Source organism: Lepus europaeus, chromosome 4 (assembly GCF_033115175.1).
Source record: "Lepus europaeus isolate LE1 chromosome 4, mLepTim1.pri, whole genome shotgun sequence".
In the NCBI taxonomy this organism is placed as follows: Eukaryota; Metazoa; Chordata; class Mammalia; order Lagomorpha; family Leporidae; genus Lepus; species Lepus europaeus.
Genome location: NC_084830.1, coordinates 108,796,118 through 108,816,536, shown reverse-complemented (window position 1 = coordinate 108,816,536; position 20,419 = coordinate 108,796,118). Strand labels below are relative to the sequence as shown.

Below are 20,419 nucleotides of genomic sequence, written 5' to 3'. Positions count from 1 at the left end.
CACTCCAACATGGGATGTGGGTGCCCTAAGCTGTACCTTAACCACTGAACCACAATGCCCACCTCCAGAAACATTCTTCAGGGCTCACCAATAACAAGTATTCAATTAAGAAAGGCAGCATAGTGTAGGGGACAGAACATGGACTTGACATCAGACAGGTTCGTCACAGCTCCTTAGTTTTCAAAGTAAACTGGAAGGAGTCGGTGCCGTGGCGTAGCAGGTTAAAGCCCCAGCCTGCAGCACCAGTATCCCATATGGCAGCCAGTTCCAGTCCCAGCTGCTCTACTCCTGATCCAGCTCTCTGCTATGGCCTGGGAAAGTAGTAGATGACCCAAGTCCTTGGGCTCCTGCACCCGCATGGGAGACCTGGAAGAAGCTCCTGGATCCTGGCTTCAGATCGGCACAGCTCCGACCATCTGGGGAGTGAACGAGAAGATGAAAGACTCTCTCTTTCTCTCTCTCTCTCCTTGCCACTGCCTCTCTGTAGCTTTGCCATTCAAATAAATAAATAAATTTTTTTTTAAGATTTATTTATTTTGCTTGAAAGTCAGAGTTACACAGAGAGAGAAGGAGAGGCAGAGAGAGAGAGGTCTTCCAACTGCTCGTTCACTCCCCAATTGGCGGCAATGGATGGAGCTGTGCTGATACGAAGCCAGGAGCCAGAAGCTTCTTCCTTGTCTCCCATGCAGGTGCAGGGGCCCAAGGGCTTGGGCCATCTTCTACTGCTTTCCCAGACCATAGCAAAGAGCTGGAACGGAAGTGGAGCAGCCAGGTCTCGAACCAGCATCCATATGGGATGGTGGCATTGCAGGCAGCGGCTTTACCCGCTATACCACAGCACTGGCCCCAGTAAATAAATCTTTTTTTAAAAAAAGTAAACTAGAAATCTGATTTTCATGTAAAATGTCCTTACACTTAAAGGTTGCCAAATTTCAAAAGACGATGGAAATCACCATATCAGACAAATGTAATGTGTCCGTAACCCAGCCCAGCCCACGGGCCATCAGCTTGTGCCCTGTGCTCTGGGACACCCACTCAGTAATAATATCTCTACTTGTGAACACACAGTGGTTTTGTAACTCACCCAGAGTGTCGCAACTAGTAATTGAAGAACTAAGGCTAAGAACTACTTTATTCTAACCACCATATTAAGAAGTTCATGGAAATTGGAATCAAAGGGTACCTTTCTTTCAGTGCAAAAGAATTTTGAGGAGCAGGTCCCTGGCATAGTGGTTAAGATGCCACTTGAAACGCCCCTGTCACGTGCTGACGTACTTGGGTTTGAGTCCCAGCTCCACTCCCAATTCCAGCTTCTGGCTGATGCACACCCTGGGAGGCAGTGGTGATGGCTCAAGTAGTTGGGTCCCTGCCACGCATGTGGAGGACCTGGATTGAGTTCCTGGCTCTTGGATTTGGTCTAACCTAGGCCACCTACAGGGAACAACTGACAGTGAACCAGAAGATAGCAGATCTCTCTGTCTCTTTCTGCAACTGTCAAATAAATGAAAGAAATTGAAAGAGAAAATTTTTTTATCCATGCAGTCTTTTTTTTTTTTTTTAAGATTTATTTATTTATTTGAAAGGCAGAGTTACAGAGAGACAGAGGCAAAGAGACAAAGAAAGGTCTTCCATCTGCTGGTTCACTCCGCAGATGGCAGAGTTATAGAGGGAAAGACAGGGAGAGATAGAGAGACTTTGTATTCACTGGTTCTATCCCCAGATGTCCACAATGGTCGGTGCTAGGCCAGGCCAAACCCAAGAGCCAGGAGCTTCCTCCAGGTCTCCCATGCAGGTGCAGGGGCCCAAGCACTTGGGCCATCTTCTGCTGCTTTCCCAGGCACATTTAGCAGATTTATTTATTTATTTGAAAGTCAGAGTTACACAGAGAGAAGCTAAGGCAGAGAGAGAGAGAGAGGTCTTCCAACTGCTGGTTCACTCCCCAAATGGTTGCAACAGCCAGAGCTGGGCCAATCCGAAGCCAGGAGCCAGGAGCTTCTGGGTCTCCCACGTGGGTGCAGGGGCCCAAGGACTTGGGTCATCTTCTACTGCTTTCCCAGGCCATAGCAGAGAGCTGGATCAGAAGTGGAGCAGCCGGGACTCTAACCAGCACCCACATGGGATGCTGGCACTGCAGGCGGCGGCTTTAACGGCTATGCCACAGCACCAGCTCCAGAGGGATCCTTTTTAAAACATGAGTCAGATCGCGTCCCCCCTCTGCCCAGAGTCCCCAGGCGCTCCCATCCCACACTTTACAGAGCCCCCACCCTTCCGGCTGCACCTCCATCACCTCCCACCATCACCACTGCTCTGCCCTGGCCATACGGGCCTGCCTATTGTTCCCCAAACCCGCAGGAGCCCTCCCCCCCGGCTCAGAGCCCTGGCAGCTGCTCTTCCCTGTGCTTGGAACACTCCCCACCCAGGAATCTGCACGGCTCCCCGCTTTTTGGCTTTCGGATCTTTGCTCACACGTCACCACGCTGTCCACGAAGCCTCCCGCCCACTTGCTGCCCACAGCTCTGCTTCTTTGGCCGTCGTTATGAGGCCTGCTCCCTGAGAGTAGGGGTTTGTCTGTTGCGTTCAGCGCAGGACCTCAGAGCCTCAAACAATGAGAGGCATTTAGCACGTGCCCTGGTTGCAGGAGTGTGAGATAAATGAATGAAGGAATGACCCAGCTCACGATGCAGCCAATGGTAACTGCAGGTGGTGAGTGCCGTGACAGGAGAGGGAGCCCAGAGGAGGCATCCACCGGCCTCTGTGGGTGAAGGCAAAGAGAACTGGGCCAAGCGAAAGCTGATGGGCACAGAATCGCTGGCAGAGGCACAGCCTGGGCAAAGGCCCAGCAGGGAACCAGGAGAGCACATATGGTGTGGAGATCAGTCTGGGCATGGAATTCTCCTCCGAGCTTAAGCGGGGGTTGCATACATAGGACACGGCTATGGTAGCAGTTCTCAAAGTGTGGTCTGTGGAATGCTTTTAGGGGCCTGAAACCCTTTTAGAAGTGGGAGAGGAGCGTTCAAACTCTTTCCCAAATACTAGCATACAGCTTTGCCATTTTTACTGTTTTGATATTTTTACTAATGATACAAGAAGTAATGATGGGGAGCGCCGGCGCTGTGGCACAGCAGGTAAAGCTGCCTCCTGCATTGCAGGCATTTCAACTGGGTGTGGGTTCAAGCCCCAGCTGCTCCTCTTCCGATCCAGCTCTTTGCTGTGGTCTGGGAAAGCAGTGGAGGAATAGCCCAAGTCCTTGGGCCCCTGCACCCAAGTTGGAGACCCGGAAGAGGCTCCTGGCTTCAGTTCGGCCCAGCTCTGGCTGTTGCGGCCATTTGGGGAATGAACCAGAGGATGGAAGACCTCTCTCTCTGCCTCTCTGTAACTCTGCCTTTCAAATAAATAAATAAATCTTTAAAAAAAATAAGAAGTAACGATGGGTAAAACTTGTATAGCTAAAGAATATTAAGACAATGGCACCCCATTGGAAGAGTATTTTTCTTTGCTGTGGACTCCTAATTTTAAAAAAGCCACCCATATCAGCAACCCAGAGACCCAGATTAAGTTCTGGCTCCTGGTTTCGGCCTGGTCCAGCCCCAACTATTGCACACATTTGTGGAGTGGACCAGTGCATAGAGTGCTCTTTCTTGCTCTGTTTCTGTGTGTGTGTGTTTGTGTGTGTACCTGTGTAGCTATCTCTGCTTCTCAGTTTTTTTTTAAAAAATCTACCTTCTTTTAAAAAAAAGATTTATTTATTTATTTATTTATTTGAAAGGCAGAGCTACAGAGAGCCAGAGAGAGCGAGAGCGAGAGCGAGAGAGAGAGAGAGAGAGAGAGAGATCTTCCATCTGCTTGTTCACTCCCCAGATGGCTCTGATGGCTGAAGCTGTGCCTAGCCGAAGCCAGGAGCCAGGAGCTTCTTCCAGGTCTCCCGTGCAAGTGCAGGGGCCCAAGGAGTTGAGCCATCTTCCATTGCTCTCCCAGGCCATAACAGAGAGCTGGATCAAAAGTACAGCAGCCAGGACTCAAACCGGTGTCCATATGGGATGGTGGCACAGCAGGCAACGGCTTTACCCGCTATGCCACAGTGCTGGCTCTCTCAGTTTTTTTTTTTTTTTTTTTTTTTAAAGATTAATTTGCTTGAGAGGCAGAGTTATAAACAGAGAGAGGGAGAGACATAGAGGTCTTCCATCTACTGGATCACTCCCCAAACGGCAGCAATGACTGGAGCTGGGCTGATCCAAAGCCAGGAACCAGGAGCTTCTTCCTGGTCTCCCACATGGGTGCAGGGGCACAAGCACTTGGACCATCTTCTGCTTTCCCAGACCATCAGCAGGGAGCTGGATCGGAAGTGGAGCAGCTGAGACATGCCCTGGTACCCATATGAGATGCCAACACCACAGGCAGATGCTTAACCTACTACGCCACCACACCCACCCCTCTGCCTCTCCATTTAAGTAAATACATAATAAATAAATAAATAATAGTGTTCCCTGAAGAAAGTGGTTAGTTGAGCTCACAGCTCACACGACGGGACAAGAACCTCCCTGGAGACCGTGGTACGTGGATGCGCTGTACAAGCTCACGTTACATGTACTTCATGTTTCTACACACAAAGCATGAAGGAGCCATGTCCTTGAAGGTCAAGGTTTAATAAAATAGAGGATTTGTGTTGTGTCAGTGCTCCTGGCTTCTGGCTTCGGATAGGCCCAGGCCTGGCCGTTATGGCCATTTGGGGAGTGAACCAGCAGATAGAAGATCTCTCTCTCTCTCTTTTTCTCTCTCTCTCTGTCTCTACCTCTGTAATACTGTCTTTCAAATAAATAAAATAAATCTTAAAAAAAAGACATTAAAAAAATTTTTTTTCAAAAAAGTGTTTTCCTCTCAGGCTGGAATTCCATTTTATGGAGGCCACAAAGCCAGAGTTCACAAAACAAGAAGACCCAGGATGTCCCAGACCCTGACCCACGGCACAGTGTGGCGTGGGGCCGGCTGGCCCTGACACGCTTACCTTTTTGCGTGGCCGAAGCCTGTCCCGCCACTCCTTCAGGTTCTGGTTATGGCTCTCGTCCAAGGCCTTCAGCTTCTGTGTTTCGTGCTCTACCAAGAGGTGGCACTTTTCATTCTGGAACAAACCCCAAGCAGAACAGGTGAGAAAACCCGAAGGCAGAGCACCGGGCCGACACACGCCCCAGGCCGCAGCCACAAGGGCACGGGCATCGTTCCTTTATTCCTTCTCCTCGGTAAGCCCCGCCTGTACAAGACTCCACGCATAAACACGCGTGCACCAAGAGGGGCCTGGAGGAGTATTCCAGAACGCTAACTTGAAGAGTTGTTACTAAGTCCACGGTGGGATCTGTAATAACTTTGCAACTCTCTTCTTTGTGCTTTGCCGCACTGCCTGAATTTTCCAAAATGAACAAATCTAATTTTACTGAAACTATTGATAGTATATACACTGAGCATGCGCCCTAGCTGCACCACACAGGAGCAAGCGCTGGCAGCACGCGGCTGTTTCCTGCCAGGCTCGGCTCGTCCTGTGTGTTCCTCCCGTCCTCCCACTTCACATGAACACGCGAGCATTTCTGCAAAGAGTTCCTGTGTTTCATACGCAGCAGCCTACTGGCCGCAGAATCTCTCACGGTATGTATCCGTCCAATTTACTTCAACACTGTTGTTGGCCCCTCGGGCTGCTTCTGATTCTGACAATTAGAAAAACACTGTGTTACGAGGCCAGTGTCCCATACTGGAGCGCGGGTTGGAGTTCTGGCCGCTCGGCTTCCAGTCCAGCTCCCTGCTAATGTGCCCGGGAAAGCAGCAGAAGATGGCCCTCCTGCCACCCATGTGAGAGACCCGGATGGAGACCTGGTTTCAGCCTGGCCCAGCCCTGGCTGTTGCAGGCATTTGGGGAGGGAACCAGCAGATGGACAACCAACATCTCTCTTTCCCTCTCTCTCTGTCTCTCTCTCTGTCTCTCTCTGTGTCCCTCTCTCTCTCTGTGTGTGTCTGCTTTGCTCCTCTGCACCTGCCATGACCAAACTCAACCAGAAACGGACTCTGGGCCACCTGACCCCGAAGCGCAGCCTCCGAACTGTAAGCTGAAACAAACCTTTCCTTTCCCAAGAAGGTCCTCCGGGTATTTTAGTTAAGGTCAAGGAAGTGGAGTAACATGAGGCTCCGGCTCCCGAGGGGCAGTGGAGGGCTGAGACGGGGCCTCAGGATGGGACCAGTGCCTGAAAAGACACCTAGGTGGCTGCCAGTGAACGCTCTCTCGCTCTCGCTCTCCCTCTGCCATCTGAGGACACAGTGAGAAGGCTGCCATCTGCAAGCCAGGAAGGGGCTCTCCCTGGCACTGGGAGCTGACCCCGCGGGCATCCTGCTCTGGGATTTGCAGCCTCCAGAACTGGGAAAGGCAAGGTCAGCTGTGTGAGCCACCCAGGCTCCAGTGCTCCCGACACCAGCCCGAGCAGACTGAGACCCTCTGTACGTGTGATGATGCGTGACAACATGCAGAATGTCCTGCATCGCCCACCATTTCCCCAGGAGAGATGAAGGCCACGGACACGGCTGAGACCCTCCCAACGTCCGCCAGGCGCTCTCCGATGAATTGACAGTAGGATCACAGTTTGTGCACAGCCACTTCCCCCTGCTTCCTATGTTTCTTACAGCAAGGCTGAGTCCTTGCAAGGAATCAACAGGACTTATCACTCTGCCTATAAGAGACATTCCAGGATGGAAAAGCAGAACCCCTTGTAGGACTTTTATTTTGGGTTTCAAATACAACGGAATTTTTCCCCCTTGTCTACATGAAATTTCCCCTTTGTCTACAGAGATGGAGAGAGATTATCTTCTTTTTTAAAGATTTATGTTATTTATTTGAAAGGCAGAGTTACAGAGAGAGATCTTCCACCTGCTGGTTCACTCCCCAAATGGCCTCAATGGCTAGGGCTGAGCCAGGCAGAAGCCAGGAGCCAGGAGCTTCTTCTGGGTCTCCCATGTAGGTACAGAGACCCAAGCACCTGGGCCATCTTCTGCTGCTTTCCCAGGCCATAGCAGAGAGCTGGATCGGAAGTGGAGCAGCTGGGATTTGAACTGACACCATATGGGATGCTGGGGCTGCAGGAGGCAGCCTAACCTGCTACGCCCCAGCGCCAAGAAAGATTTTCTGTCTGCTGGCTTACTACCCAAATATCCACAACAGACAGGACTGGGCCAGGAGATTGGAACCAATGCGGGGCTCCCACATGGGTGGCAGGGGCCATCATCTACTGCCCACCACGGTGGACATTAGCAGGGAGTTGGATCAGAAGTGGAGCAGCTGGGACTCGAACCGGCCACTCCAGTGTGGGGTGTGGGCATCCTAGGCAGTGACTCAACCACTGTGCCAAACGCTGGCCCTGGGGAATCTGGAAACTGGATCAGTTAGGAACAACACTCGGTGCAGCACCGAGTTCCCATGATCTGGCCCGGAGCGGAATTCGGGACTTGATGGGAGTTCTCTGCTAGCCCTCCTGGGTCAAGGATGGGGAAGTACAGGGAGAGGAGAGTGGCTTAACTAAAATTCACAGGGCCAGTGCTGTGATGCACTAGGGCCACCTGCATCCCACACAGGGGACCAGTTTGAGCCCCAGCTTCTCCACTTCTGACCCAGTTCCCTGCTGATGCGCCTGGGAAGCAGCAGAAGACGGCCCCTCCCTCCCAAGAAGGAGGCCCTGATGGAGCTCTGGGCTCCTGGCTTCGGCCTGGCCCAGCCCCAGCTGATGCAGGCATCGGGGGAATGAACCAGCAGACAGAAGATGTCTTTCTCTTTCTTCCTCTCTCTCCCTCCATCACTCTGACTTTCAAATAAATAGATAAATCTTAAAGTAAAATGCACAGTGGCAAACAACACCCCCTATAATGCCTCCTCCGCACCCCTCTGCCTCTCCAGGAACTGCCAGGTGGGTCCAGTAGCTTAGTCATGGCCTGAGGCCCATAGAGGTTCATCAGCCCCATCACTCTGCTGCGACACTGCCTTGTTCTACCACAAGGGGGCTCCAAGTACCTGCTCCTGGGGCAGGGCCCCTCCTGAGCAGGACAAGCCCAGTAAACTGAGGACATGGGGAGAGGCCGGGGATTTCCAATGGAAAAGCAGGCATCAGGAGACAGCGTCTCCCGGGACACGGCAGGGACTGGGAAACGCAAGCTTGCGTTTCAGCAACATCATTTCCTTTACAAATCCTCACTTTAATCTTGCAAAATAGGAGTCACCACTCCACCCAAGCCCATCTAAGGGACGTGAGAACCATGGCGTGGACAGGCGATGTGCTTTGCCAAACGTCACTCGGCCTGAGACCGGCATTGCAGGGCTGAGCCAGCGTACCCGGGCCCATCCCTGCTGGTGGAGCCACTGGCCCCCCGAGCACTGCTGGCTTGGGGAAACGGAGGCAGCAGAGAGGCGGGGCGGGGAGGGGCGGCCCCTACCTGCAGCTGCTGCAGCTCGCTCATGTTGCTCTCACACTGCGCCATCATGTCTCGCATCTGGTTCTCGTGCTTCTGCTGCTGCTGGAGCCGCTCCGACTTCTGCCGCTTCTCCTCCTGCTGGGAGAACTGCCCCAGAGAGAGAGAGAGAGAGAGGGTGCCTCAGGCGGACGCACCTGTGACAACCCCCCCCCCCCCACTGCCTTAAGTCCTCACCCTGAGCAAAGGCCCAGCCCTTGCCCTCTGGGGTCCCCAGGTTGGCAGGGACGCCACGCTGCTCGGACAATGTGTACCACGCAGGAATCACAGGCACCCAGGGCCATGGACTCCTGAGAGCAGAGCCTGGGGTGGGAGGGAGAAGCTAACCAGCAGAAGACGGTGCCTCACAGGGCCAGGGGCCCGGCTGTGGTGTGATGGGGACCAGCGTACGACAAAAACCACAGCGCAAGGCCCAGGTCCTCTCTCCCCCAGGGGAGGTGGATTCACCATGAGCCAAAGGAAGCTTCCAGGCCCTGACCTGTGATTTGCAGGCCCCTCTCTGGGAGCCTGTGCCGCATCCTCCCTTTCACACTGCCCCACCCCCAGGGCCCCGCCGGGCCCCCCCCCCCACCTGCTTGATCTTCTCGCGCTGCTCGGCGGCGCTGCCCCCGCCGTTGATGTGCAGGCTCTTCTTGTACATAGCCATGCGCGTCTTGCCCTCGCTGCGCTGGATCTTGGGCAGCCGCGCCTTCTCCTGCTGCTGCCGCAGCTTCAGCTGCTCCACCATGCGCTGGTTGTAGCGCTGCATCTGCTCCCGCTCCTGACGGGGACACCAGCCGGGCCCAGGTCAGCTGGGCTCCAGGCACTTGGAGGCCACCTCGGGGATTCCGGCGCCCCCGCAGCCCAGGGTGCTCGGCACAGCGAGTCTTCTCGGACTTCTACACAATGGTGCATAAGCAACGTGCATGGTGCAAAAGCAACATGCACGTAGCAGAAACCACACTTCCAACTCTGGGTTCGGATCTTTGCCCGGGACATGCAGTGCGATGCTCTCCTGTGACACAAGCCACGGCTGCACACAGAGACACTCAACACTTCACCATACGAGGGAGCCTCCAGTTTGTGGAAAATGGAATTGAAAAATAAGCTTGTTTTGGTGCAAAAGGTTTTTTGAAATCTGCATTCAAGAAGTCTGCAGAAAGTTCACAAAAACATACATATTATAAGAAAAAAGCGATATGATGGGTTGCAAACTTTTTTTTTTTTTTTTTTTGCACCAAAATAAACTGAGCTCTCCAATGCATTTTTCCACAGACTTCTGGGAGCACCGTCGTAAAACAGGCTTCTTGTTAGGGGCCTCCGCCCGGCTGCGGGCTCATGCGCAGGTCTCAGGCAGGCTAAGCCAAGCTGTGACGTTCTGCAGGTGGGGGGCTCTGAACACACCTCCAACTCCACGATATCCTCAACTTCTGATAGCGTCACTGGGATGCAGCCCCTTGGCAAGTAGGAGAGCACCCACTCTTTTTTTAATTTGAAAGGCGAAGTGACTGAGAGAAAAAAGAGGAGAGAGAGGGAGGGAGGGAGAGGGAGACAGAGAGAGAAAGAGATCTTCCATCCACTAGTTCCCTCCACAAATGGCTGCAATGGCTATGGCTGTGGCTGGGCCAGGCCAGGAGTTTCTTCCAGGTCTCCCACCTGATTGTAGGGGTCAAGCACTTGGGCCATCTTCTGTTGCCGCCCAGGTGCATGAGCTGGGAGCTGGACTGGGAGCAGAGCAGCCGGGATTTGATACGGGATGCGGGTGTGGCAAGTGGCTTTAACCTGCTGTGGCACGATGCCGGTCCCTTGTTGTTAACAGAATTTTGGATTCTTGGCTCATAAAGGCTTTCTCATGTAACTGATCATGGCATGCCACCACCAGCTAGTGTCTCTAAGCAAAATGTACGGGAAAAGGAAAGGCCCACCATCACTGATGGCAGATGTAGATTCATATGTTAAATAGTCTTCATAGGCTGGCGCCGTGGCTCAACAGGCTAATCCTCCACCTTGCGGCGCCGGCACACCGGGTTCTAGTCCCGGTCGGGGTGCCGGATTCTGTCCCAGTTGCCCCTCTTCCAGGCCAGCTCTCTGCTGTGGCCGGGAAGGCAGTGGAGGATGGCCCAAGTCCTTGGGCCCTGCACCCCATGGGAGACCAGGAGAAGCACCTGGCTCCTGGCTTCGGATCAGCGCAGTGCGCCGGCCACAGCGCGCCGGCCGCGGCGGCCATTGGAGGGTGAACCAATGGCAAAGGAAGACCTTTCTCTCTGTCTTTCTCTCACTGTCCACTCTGCCTGTCAAAAAAAATGAAAAAATAAAAAATAGTCTCCATAAATTGGAACTTTTTTCTTCCCCTAACACCTATTTGTATTTCAAAACCCAGCATGAACATTGCCTCCTCCTCCAAGAAGCCTCCCCTGGCTTCTGTGCTGACTGGGCACCCTTATTGTGAGCTCCAAAACACTACACTGGCTCCCATCGCTGCACTGAGATGAGACACTGGAGTTCTCCCCCAGCTGCTGTGTGTTCAGACCATGGTTAATTCGTCCCCGTCCCCGCTATGGGGGTCAGACACTGAGGGAGCTCTGGCCACACAGCAAGGGCCCCAGCCAGGTCTGGGGAGTCTAAGGACAAAGCTACCAGCTTCCCAAGGGAAGGCATGGAAGGAGAGAAACTGGCAAGAACAGGGAGCAGAGAGAATAGAAGGTGAGATGGAGATGCACTGCAGGTGCTGGAACCGGGGAGGGAGGGGAGCCGCAGGGGCCCCCTGCTCCCCTGCCCCGTCTCCCCGGTTCCCGGCCCCTCCAGCCAAAGCAGCCCACCCCGGAGAGCCTCCAGGGGCCTCCCTGTGGTCACAGGGGGCCCCTCCTGGGGGCGCAGGCTGTACCCACGAGGTGGCCGCCCGGCCCCACCCCGCAGCCTCACCTTCTCGTGCTTGCGCAGCAGCTCGTGCCGCTGCAGGAAGTACTGGTCCTTCAGCTGCTGCTTGGCCAGCTGGTGCCTCTCCTGCAGTTGGTGCTCCTCCATCTCCCACAGGGCCGCCTCCCGCTCTGCACAGGGCACGCCCACAGGTGAGGTGCGGGCAGGCCAGGGACCTGCAGCACACACACCCCCTGCCCCCTCTCCCCCTGCAGCTCATCAGTCACCTGTTGGGCACAGGGGATTGGGCACAAGCCCCTACCCTACACCTCCTAACTTCCCTGAAGCCCAGCTCTCAGGAGCATGTGAAGAGCGAGCACGAGGGTTCAGGCATCAGGGAAACCAGAGACATCGGCTGCGCCCAGCTCCGTCATTTGGGTTGGATGAGAAACCGCCCGGGATCCAGCTTCCGCCTCCACAAAATAACACAACTGAACCACGGAGGGAGGAAACATCCTGGGGGGGGGGGGGGGGGCTTCTCTTTTTAAATTTTCATCTACTTGAAAGGCAAAATAACAGAGAGAGAGAGAGATCTCCCATCCACTGGTTCACCCCCCAATGCCCTCAACAGCCAAGGCTGGCTCAGGATACAGGTAGGCGCCAGGAACTCCACCTGGGTCTCCCACATGGGGGCAGGGCCCAAGCACTCGAGCCATCACCTGCTGCCTCGGAGGTGCATTAGCAGGAAGCAAGAGATACCAGGACTCGGGGGGCCGGCGCCGTGGCTCGCTTGGCTAATCCTCCACCTGCAGTGCCGGCATCCCATAAGGGTGCTGGGTTCTAGTTCCGGCTGCTCCTCCTCCAGTCCAGCTCTCTGCTGTGGCCCGGGAGGGCCGTGGAAGATGGCTCAAGTGCTTGGGCCCTGCACCCCATGGGAGACCAGGAGAAGCACCTGGCTCCTGGCTTCGGATCAGCGCAGTGCTGGCCGTAGCGGCCATTTGGGGAGTGAACCAACGGAGGGAGGACCCTTCTCTCTGTCTCTCCCTCTCTCACTGTCTATAACTCTACCTGTCAAATTAAAAAAAAAAAAAAAGATACCTGACTGGAACAGGCACTCCCAACATGGGACGCAAGCATCCTAAGCAGCCGCTTTAACCCCTTGTGCCACAACGCCTGCCCCAACCCTGCCTACTTTGCAGATCCCATGGAACTGCACCAACAACTGTTTGCCTTGGAGAAGAGAAGCCCAGGGGCCACGCAGAGACCCCAAGCTGCTGCTGCTCTTCAGGGTTTTCAGACCCAGAGCCTCCCTCTCCAAGCCCCCTGCTGGGCAACATCGTGGAGCTAGCTGACCCCTCTCTGGTCCCTTCCCCGTCTCCAGTAGCGGGCTGCACCATCACCCCCGGTAGGCCTCATGTGGACAGCGCCCGGCCCAGCCTGCAGACCTGCCTGACCGCCGCCCAAGCACTCAGCGGGCGTCAGTGCCATCTTGTGGCCACAGTTCTGTCCCCCATCAGTCGCGAGCCCCCCGCACTCACTACACCCCCGGGCTGAAGAGCAGCCTGGGTGTGGGGTCTGAATGGCTGGTGCTGTCCCTTCTCCTTCAAATGCTGTGAGTCTAGCTCCCACGGCCACTGGGGGCTTTGGAAGTGGTTAGGAAGCCCTGATGCTTGGGATTGGAGGCCCAGGGGCTACCACATAGGGATACTGCAGCCGGGAGGTACAGAAGGCAGGTCCTCACCAGCCTCCAGACAAGTGAGAAATAAATTTCTGCCAAGCGTAAAGCACCCAGGCCGCGGAACTTTGTCAGAGCAGCTCAGACCAAGGACCCTCGGCCCAAGGACCCCCTTGTGTAAGACCCTGGTGCAAGCTGACTGGCCACAGCCCGGCACAGCGGTCGTACCAGGGTGACAGCTGGTGGGATGGGGCTCTCCATCCGGCCTCCACCACCCCAGCCCCCGGCTCTACGAGACTTCCTGTCCTGTTTCCCTTGACTTCCGGAACAATGTCGAACAGCGCTGGTGATAGAGGCATCCTCGCCTTGCTCCAGCATCAGCGGGGTTCCCCATGGGGCTCAGCACCGGGGGTGGTGTTCGCTTCGAGCACGGGGAAGACCTCGCGGTCTTTTCCTGCCCACCCACTGCCCGGGACTGCGGCTTCTTGGCATGGCACGGTGATTCGGGGCTCAGACAGGGTCCCTCGCACCCAGGCACCCACCTCGAAGGAGCTCCTGCTTCCTGCCCAGGCACTCGCGCTCCTTGTCGCAGATCTCCCGGCGGTTGTCGGAGGTCAGCTTCTTCATGGCCAGCTCCAGGTCTGCCTTCTGCTTAGCTACAAAGTCCCGGTCCTGCGGGGGCACGGGGGAGGACAGAGCTGGCTTGGGGACAGCCCAACATTATTTGATTTTACAATTAAATTTTTTTTAACTTGAGAAGCAGAGAGATGGCGAGAGCAAGAAGGTGAGACACACACACACACACACTTTCCATCTGCTGATTCGCTCCCCAAAAATGCTCTAGAAAGGCCGGGGCTGGGCTGGGACAGGGCCGGAGCTGAGAGCCAGGAGCTCAATTCAGGTCTTCCACATGAGAAGCAGGAACCCAATCACTTCAGCCATCACCACCGTCTCCCAGAGCCCAATTAGCAGGAAGCTGGAGACTGGGGCCAGAGCTGGGAATCCAACCCAGGCACCCTGATCTGGAACACGGATGTCTTACCTGCCGGGCCCACAGCCCACCCTAACGCTATTCTATTACAGGACAAAGTCGGCATGGTCCGAGAAGAAAGCTTAGAGAACAAAGAAGAAAATGTGCAGAGGCAGAAACCAAGAGAGATGCAGAAGCTCATCATCTAACTACTTCACGAGGGCTTCCTGCGGACCCAGGAGGAAACACACTGCTTAAAATCAAAACGCAGCCAGGATGGCCTTCAGGAGACAGCGGGAACACGGACACTGACGTGCCCGCCAACACGCTGCGACTCGGCAAGCACTGTCGCAGGGTTTTGGGTGTAGGGGTGGGTGCTGTGGCACAGGGCACGGAGCTGCCGCTTGGGATGCCGGGATCCCGTAGCGGAGTGCTTGGTTCCAGTCTTGGCTGCTCCACTTCCAACCCAACTTCCTGCTGATGCATCCTGGGAGGCCGCAGATGAGGCTCAAGTGCGTGAGCCCCTGCTGCTCTATGGCAGACCTGAATAGGGGTCCAGCCTCCTGGCTTTGGCCTGGCCCAGCCCTGGCTGTTGCAGGCACTTGGGGAGCGAACAAGTGGCTGGAAGATACCTCTACCTTTCTCTGGAGTCTGCCTTTCAAATAGATGGAAAAAATAAACATTTAAAAAACCCTCACATTATCTTAAAAATATGTTTAGGTTTGTTTATGTTATTGTGGTATTTTTGTAATGTCTGAGATGTTTACAGGTAAAATGATGTCTGGGATTGATTGATTGAAAGACAGATGGGGGCCGGCGCTGTGGTACAGCAGATAAAGCTGCTACCTGTGATGCTGGTGTCACATACGGGCACCAGTTCAAGTCCCGGCTGCTCCAACTCTGATCCAGCTCCCTGCTAATAGCCTGAGAAAAGCAGCAGAAGATAGCCCAAGTGCCTGGTCTCCTGATATTCACATAAGAGACCCAGATGAAGCTCCTGGCTTCTGGCTCTGACCTGGCCCAGCACTGGCCATTGTGGCCATCTCGGGGGTAAACCAGGGGATGGAAGATCTCTCTCTCTCTAACTGAATTCTACCCCGACATCTGTATTTAATTCAGAATGATCAGTGAGGTCAAGAAGTAACTGAGAGGGCACAAGATGCTCCTCACTGGGACGGGCGGATGGCCATGTAGGCCTCGGTGGGCAGGTGACAGTCTGAGCTGGACAGTCAAATAACCCTCAAATGGGGCAGGAGCTGAGGCTCTGGGGTGGGGGTGGGGTCAGTACAGCTGGCTGAGGTATTCAGCGACGGGCATGCTCTCTTCCAGCTGTGCTGAGGGCAATCAAAGAAGGCTGCATGGAGGAGGTGACAACTGGGGGCCATGAGGGATGGACTGGCTTTAGGCATTTGAGGGAGAGGGCCTCGGCACAGATAAACAGGGGTCCTGGTCGCCACACAGGGTGTCAACGCTGGGACGAGCCCCGAGCCCTCGCCTCCCCGGCTGAGGGCAGAGTACGCACGAGGAGCTGCTTCTTCTGCGCGTGCTCCTCCATCTTCTGCTTCAGGCTCTCCTTCCGCTGCTGCCGGGGCAGCTTCTCCACCTCGTTCTTCACCTGCACCAAAGGGCACGGAAGGCGCCATCAGCGCACCTGCCACGCCTCCGACAACACGAGTCTGCCGCCCCAGGCCTCCGGGGCCAGGGAGCCCAGGGCCAAGGCTCGGCCCTCCAGGTGTGCACCTCTGGCGGGGTGGCACCTGCTGGCCTCCTCCCGCCTGCTGCCAGCTCCGGTTTCTGGACCCTCCCAGCGTGCGTGAGGGGCTGGCAGCTGCCAAAGCCGAAGTGGCTGCCCAGGGCACGGCTGACACGTGCAGACCGGGACACACCTGCAGCTCCGTGTTCCAGGCCTATGAGCTCCCGGTGCCCTCTGTCGCTGAGGCAAGGACAGCAGGGGTTCCCCTCACTTGCAGTGAAGGGATGCTCGGCATCCCGGCCCCCCGCGCCGCCACCCAGCACGGTCACCTCCTTCTTCATCACTTTGAGCTGCTCCTGGAACCTGGCGTAGTCCCGGTCCTGCTCGAGGCGGATACGCTTGGCTTCCTCCCGGCGGCGCACGGCGTGGTCCTGCTCCATCTTCTCCACCTGCTGCTTCTGCTGGCGCTCCAGGTTCTCCAGCTCCGTGTCGAAGAACTTCTTCTTGGCCTGGAAGGGGCAGAAGTTCAGAGAAATCAGCAGAGCCACTTTGGATTCGGGCGGGAGATGGGGAGAGCTCGGAGCTGGGTTTGAATCCCAGCTCCTGGGTGGTCCGGGGCAAGTCACTGATGCTCTCTGAACCTCAAGTGCAAAAGGGAGACCAGAGCGTCAACACCGCAGGGTTGTCGCACGGTGCTGGGCGAGGGCCTCCCCCTCGGGAGGGCCCCTGTGTGGCTCATCGGCCCCCCGGGCCCTGCGTGGGATTCCGCGGTTCCAAGTCGCTGCCTGGCGACAGCAGGGGATCACAGGAGCTGGGCGGTGGTCCTGAATGACTCTCCTCTGCCCCACCACCCTCACGCCACGACTGTGCCTTGGGGCCCCCCGGAAGCGCGAGGCCTCGGGGCGCCGTCTCGCGCGCACTCACGCTGATCTCCTGCTCGAAGCGTTTGTGCATCTGCTCCAGCTGCAGCTCGTGTTTGCTGCTCAGCAGGCTCTGGTTCCTGTGTTCTTCCTTCTGGAGCAGCCGCAGCTCTCGGAGCTCCTGGCGCCTGCGGGGTCCACGGACACGAAGATTGCACGGTGAGAAGGCGGCCGCGGAAGGCCCCGCCATCACAGCCTGAGCCGCCGAGGGCCGGGTCTCGGGCAGGGTCGCACCAAGCCTCAGACGGAGGCACGGCTAGAACGCGGGCTTGTGGGACACTTACTGGGGGCCGAGACATCAATCACATATGTAAAGGCCCTCGCCAAAGAAAGGGGGTGAAGAAACACAGATCAGGAAGAAATTTTAAAATCACCTATAGGAGTGTGAAACGCAAACTCGAGTTACGTTTCCAGGAACTCACACGGGCAGGCGTGCAGGGGAACCTGATACTTTCATATACGCTAGTGGATGGAGGGTGGCACGGCTTCCATGCCAGGCAATGTGCCAGCCATTGTATGTCTCCTTTCTTTATAAAGAATTCCTTATTCCACACCATGGAATAAGGAAGTGTATAACAATATTTTTATAATACAAAATTAGAAATAAACATCCACGAATAGCAGTCCAGCTAAGTCCATTAAAACATATCCATGTGGAATGAGCATTTAGTGTACCAGCTAACATGCCTGCTGGTGTATATGGGTTTGGGTCCTGGTTCTGCTCCTGATTCCAGCTTCCTGCTGATACAGACTCGAGAAGACAAGGACCTGGGTCCCTGCCATCCACATGTGACGTCCAGGTGGAGCTCCTAGCACCTGGCTCTGGCCTGGTCCAGCCTCAGCTCCTGTGGGCACTTGGGGGAGTGAGTCAAATGGTTTGGGGGCATGTCTCTCCATCTATCTCTGTGTCTTTGCCTCTCAAATAAAATCAACAAAAATTTTAAAACGATGTGTATAGCCACATGATGGAATTCTATATACAATTCTCTTTAAAATCAAGTTTTAGAAAATAGGAAGCCGGCGCCACGGCTCAATAGGCTAATCCTCCACCTTGCGGTGCCGGCACACCGGGTTCTAGTCCTGGTCAGGGCGCCGGATTCTGTCCTGGTTGCCCCTCTTCCAGGCCAGCTCTCTGCTGTGGCCCGGGAGTGCAGAGGAGGATGGCCCAAGTGCTTGGGCCCTGCACCTGCACGGGAGACCAGGAGAAGCACCTGGCTCCTGCCTTCGGATCAGCGCAGTGCGCTGGCCGCAGTGCACCGGCCGTGGCGGCCATTGGAGGGTGAACCAACGGCAAAGGAAGACCTTTCTCTCTGTCTCTCTCTCTCCCTGTCCTCTCTGCATGTCAAAAAAAAAAAAAGAAAGAAAGAAAATAGGAGAAACACAGGAAAACATCTACTCAAACACAATTCTTTATAAACAGATATGCCCGTGAAGCTGTGGTCTGTTATGCAACCTTGTCATTTGGGTGGGAAAAAAGAGCCAGCAGGCACTACAGGCGTGTGGACATGTGTCTGGGAGCTGACTTTCCTGTCTAACACTGAGAGTTTCTGGGCTGAATACACCACAAAATATTAACACGGGGAGGGGACCTGAATTTCTGGCAGCGAGATGAAGGAGGGAGAGTTTTCACTCTTTAGCTTCTTCCTCTTTTTTTTTTTTTTTAATTTTGAATCATGACATTCTGTTTTTTTAATTTTGTGACATTATTTTCTTTTTTTAAAATTTCGAAAGTACAACTTTTGGATTATTTGAATCATGACATTCTATTATGCATTTTTAAAAACAGTAAGAATTTGACTGCAACCATGCGGTACACCTTAATTTTCTAATTTTGTGTGCACTCAGATAGGCCCCAAGGTCACCGGTGCTTCTTGCTGGGCAAGTGTGTTAAGAATTCCTAACTGTCATTATGTAAAGAAAAAGCAAAGCTGCAGAAAAAGCAAAGCTGCAGAAAAAAGAAGTTGGGACTTGAGTCAGGCGCCCCCTGGTGGTCGTGCAGTATTGGGGTCGGCCAGGCCTTGCTCCCATCCAGGCCAGCTTCCAGTCTGTACCTGGGATTCCCACTGCGAGGCCACAGGCCTGCCCCAGTTGCCTTCCACGCGGCCCGGCAGGGCTGCACCTGCTCATGAAGCTGCCCAACCACAGCTGCAGGATGAGAGGCCCTGCCGGGAAAGGGGACCAAGAACGTTCTCTGGGGCCACAGATCTCTTTGAATCTCAGTGCTGGTGATGTGCCAGCCCGGCACCAAGTCGGGGAGTCACCCCTTCTTGGTGGGCCTCTCTTCCCTGGCCTGTAAAATGAGGCAAAGCCTCTCTCCTGCTCAGCTCCCCTGAGGGACAAAGCAGAGGATGCACGCCAAGTGCTTGCGGGGCCACGGCCAACATGCCATCAGCAGAGGCTGCCCCGGGGACAAGGAAGAGGCGGTGGTTGCTCAGGTCCCCGGGGAGAGCCAGAGACCCTTTCTACAGCCACACAGGGAGGCTGCTGTCTGAGCATCTGCTCTTCTGGGAAGTGAAAAGGTAGATGAGGCAATGCTTCAGGGTGGCAACAAAAGAGAAATCCTGATTCAAGAGAAAACAATGGCTTAGGGAACAATCAAGAGAAACCCAAAACAGGAACACCGAAAGGAGGCTAGGCAGTCAGGTGCCAACAGTACCTCCCCGGCCCGCACGGCCTGCGTGAGGGGGTCCCACCCGCTCCCTTGGCCCCTTATGCTCCATGCTCCAGCTCTGTCCTTTCAGGTCCTTAGACAAGCCCTGTGGTCACTCCTCAGGGACCGCGCTCTGTGCGCGGCTGGTTCCTCTCACCTGTCAGGCCCACGTGGCTCAGGGGGTAACCCTTCAGCAGCCTCCTGCAGCCCATGCACTCACTATTGTATTGCCCATCACTTTCTTCACAGACTGTCCCACAGCCTGGAGTCACTCTGTGTACTGCATACTGCCCCACCTCATCTACCTGGAATACCAACCTGTCCCCGGCTTGGTGGGTGGATCCATGTGTAGATGAATGTGTGGGTAGGGGAGCAGGTGGATGGATGGGGAGATGGACAAATGGACGAGTAGATGAGTGGGTGACTGGGGGGTTGGTGGGTAGGTGGGTGGGAGAATGGATAGATGACTGAGCAGATGAATGAATTGGATGTGAGGATGAATGGACAGATGGTAAATGGACAAACAAATGCATGGATAGGTAGCTGGATGGATGGATGGATGGATGGAAGACCGAGCACATGAATGAGGGGATATGAGGATGAGTGGAATGGATAGGTAGATGGACCGATGGGTGGAAGAGTGGATGGGTGGATGAATGAATGGGTGGCTGAGTGGCTGGATGGATAGATGGATGAATGGGTGGATAGATGGGTTGCTACCTGGAATGGATGGGTGGGTGAACAGATGGACAAATGGATGGCAGATGCGTGAGGGAGTGCAGGATCTCAAATATAATCAGTTTCCTCTGTCTCCTTGAGTGTCTCACTTCCTGCTGTAGACGTACATTCTTCTCATCAAAAGGACGCCCGCCCCTCTCACGGCCCCCCACCTACGACCATGGTCAGGGGCCCCCAAGCTTGCCTGAGAAATCTCATCTCCTCGTCCTTCTTCTCATCTTCACTGATGATCTTGGAGGTGGTGATGCTCACCTCCACGCCATCCACCACAAACTTGCGCGTCCGCTTCAGGGTTTTGTTGTGCAGCTTTGAGTCCTGGCCAGGGAAGATCGTTAGGCAAAGCATTTCAGCTATGAGGCCACGCTGACACCGGGATGAGGCCCTGTTGGCCCCGCCGGCGTCAGTCCCACCCAGGGAGGACGTGGCTGTCCACTGTCCCTCTGGCCTC

General features: G+C 55.0%; 1 protein-coding gene across 2 annotated transcripts in view; it reads right to left on the bottom strand.

Moving 5' to 3' along the window:
• Positions 1–20,419, bottom strand: part of STK10 (serine/threonine kinase 10) — a 124,296-nt gene that overhangs the window by 4,389 nt on the left and 99,488 nt on the right. For both annotated transcript variants that reach the window (XM_062188686.1, XM_062188685.1), the window contains exons 10-18: positions 20,156–20,286; positions 16,588–16,711; positions 15,993–16,172; positions 15,493–15,585; positions 13,543–13,672; positions 11,392–11,516; positions 9,062–9,250; positions 8,455–8,580; positions 5,003–5,116 (exon numbers count right to left, since the gene is read on the bottom strand). In XM_062188686.1, the coding sequence (XP_062044670.1) occupies positions 5,003–5,116; positions 8,455–8,580; positions 9,062–9,250; positions 11,392–11,516; positions 13,543–13,672; positions 15,493–15,585; positions 15,993–16,172; positions 16,588–16,711; positions 20,156–20,286 (1,212 nt within the window). The remainder of the gene's footprint in view (positions 1–5,002; positions 5,117–8,454; positions 8,581–9,061; positions 9,251–11,391; positions 11,517–13,542; positions 13,673–15,492; positions 15,586–15,992; positions 16,173–16,587; positions 16,712–20,155; positions 20,287–20,419) is intronic.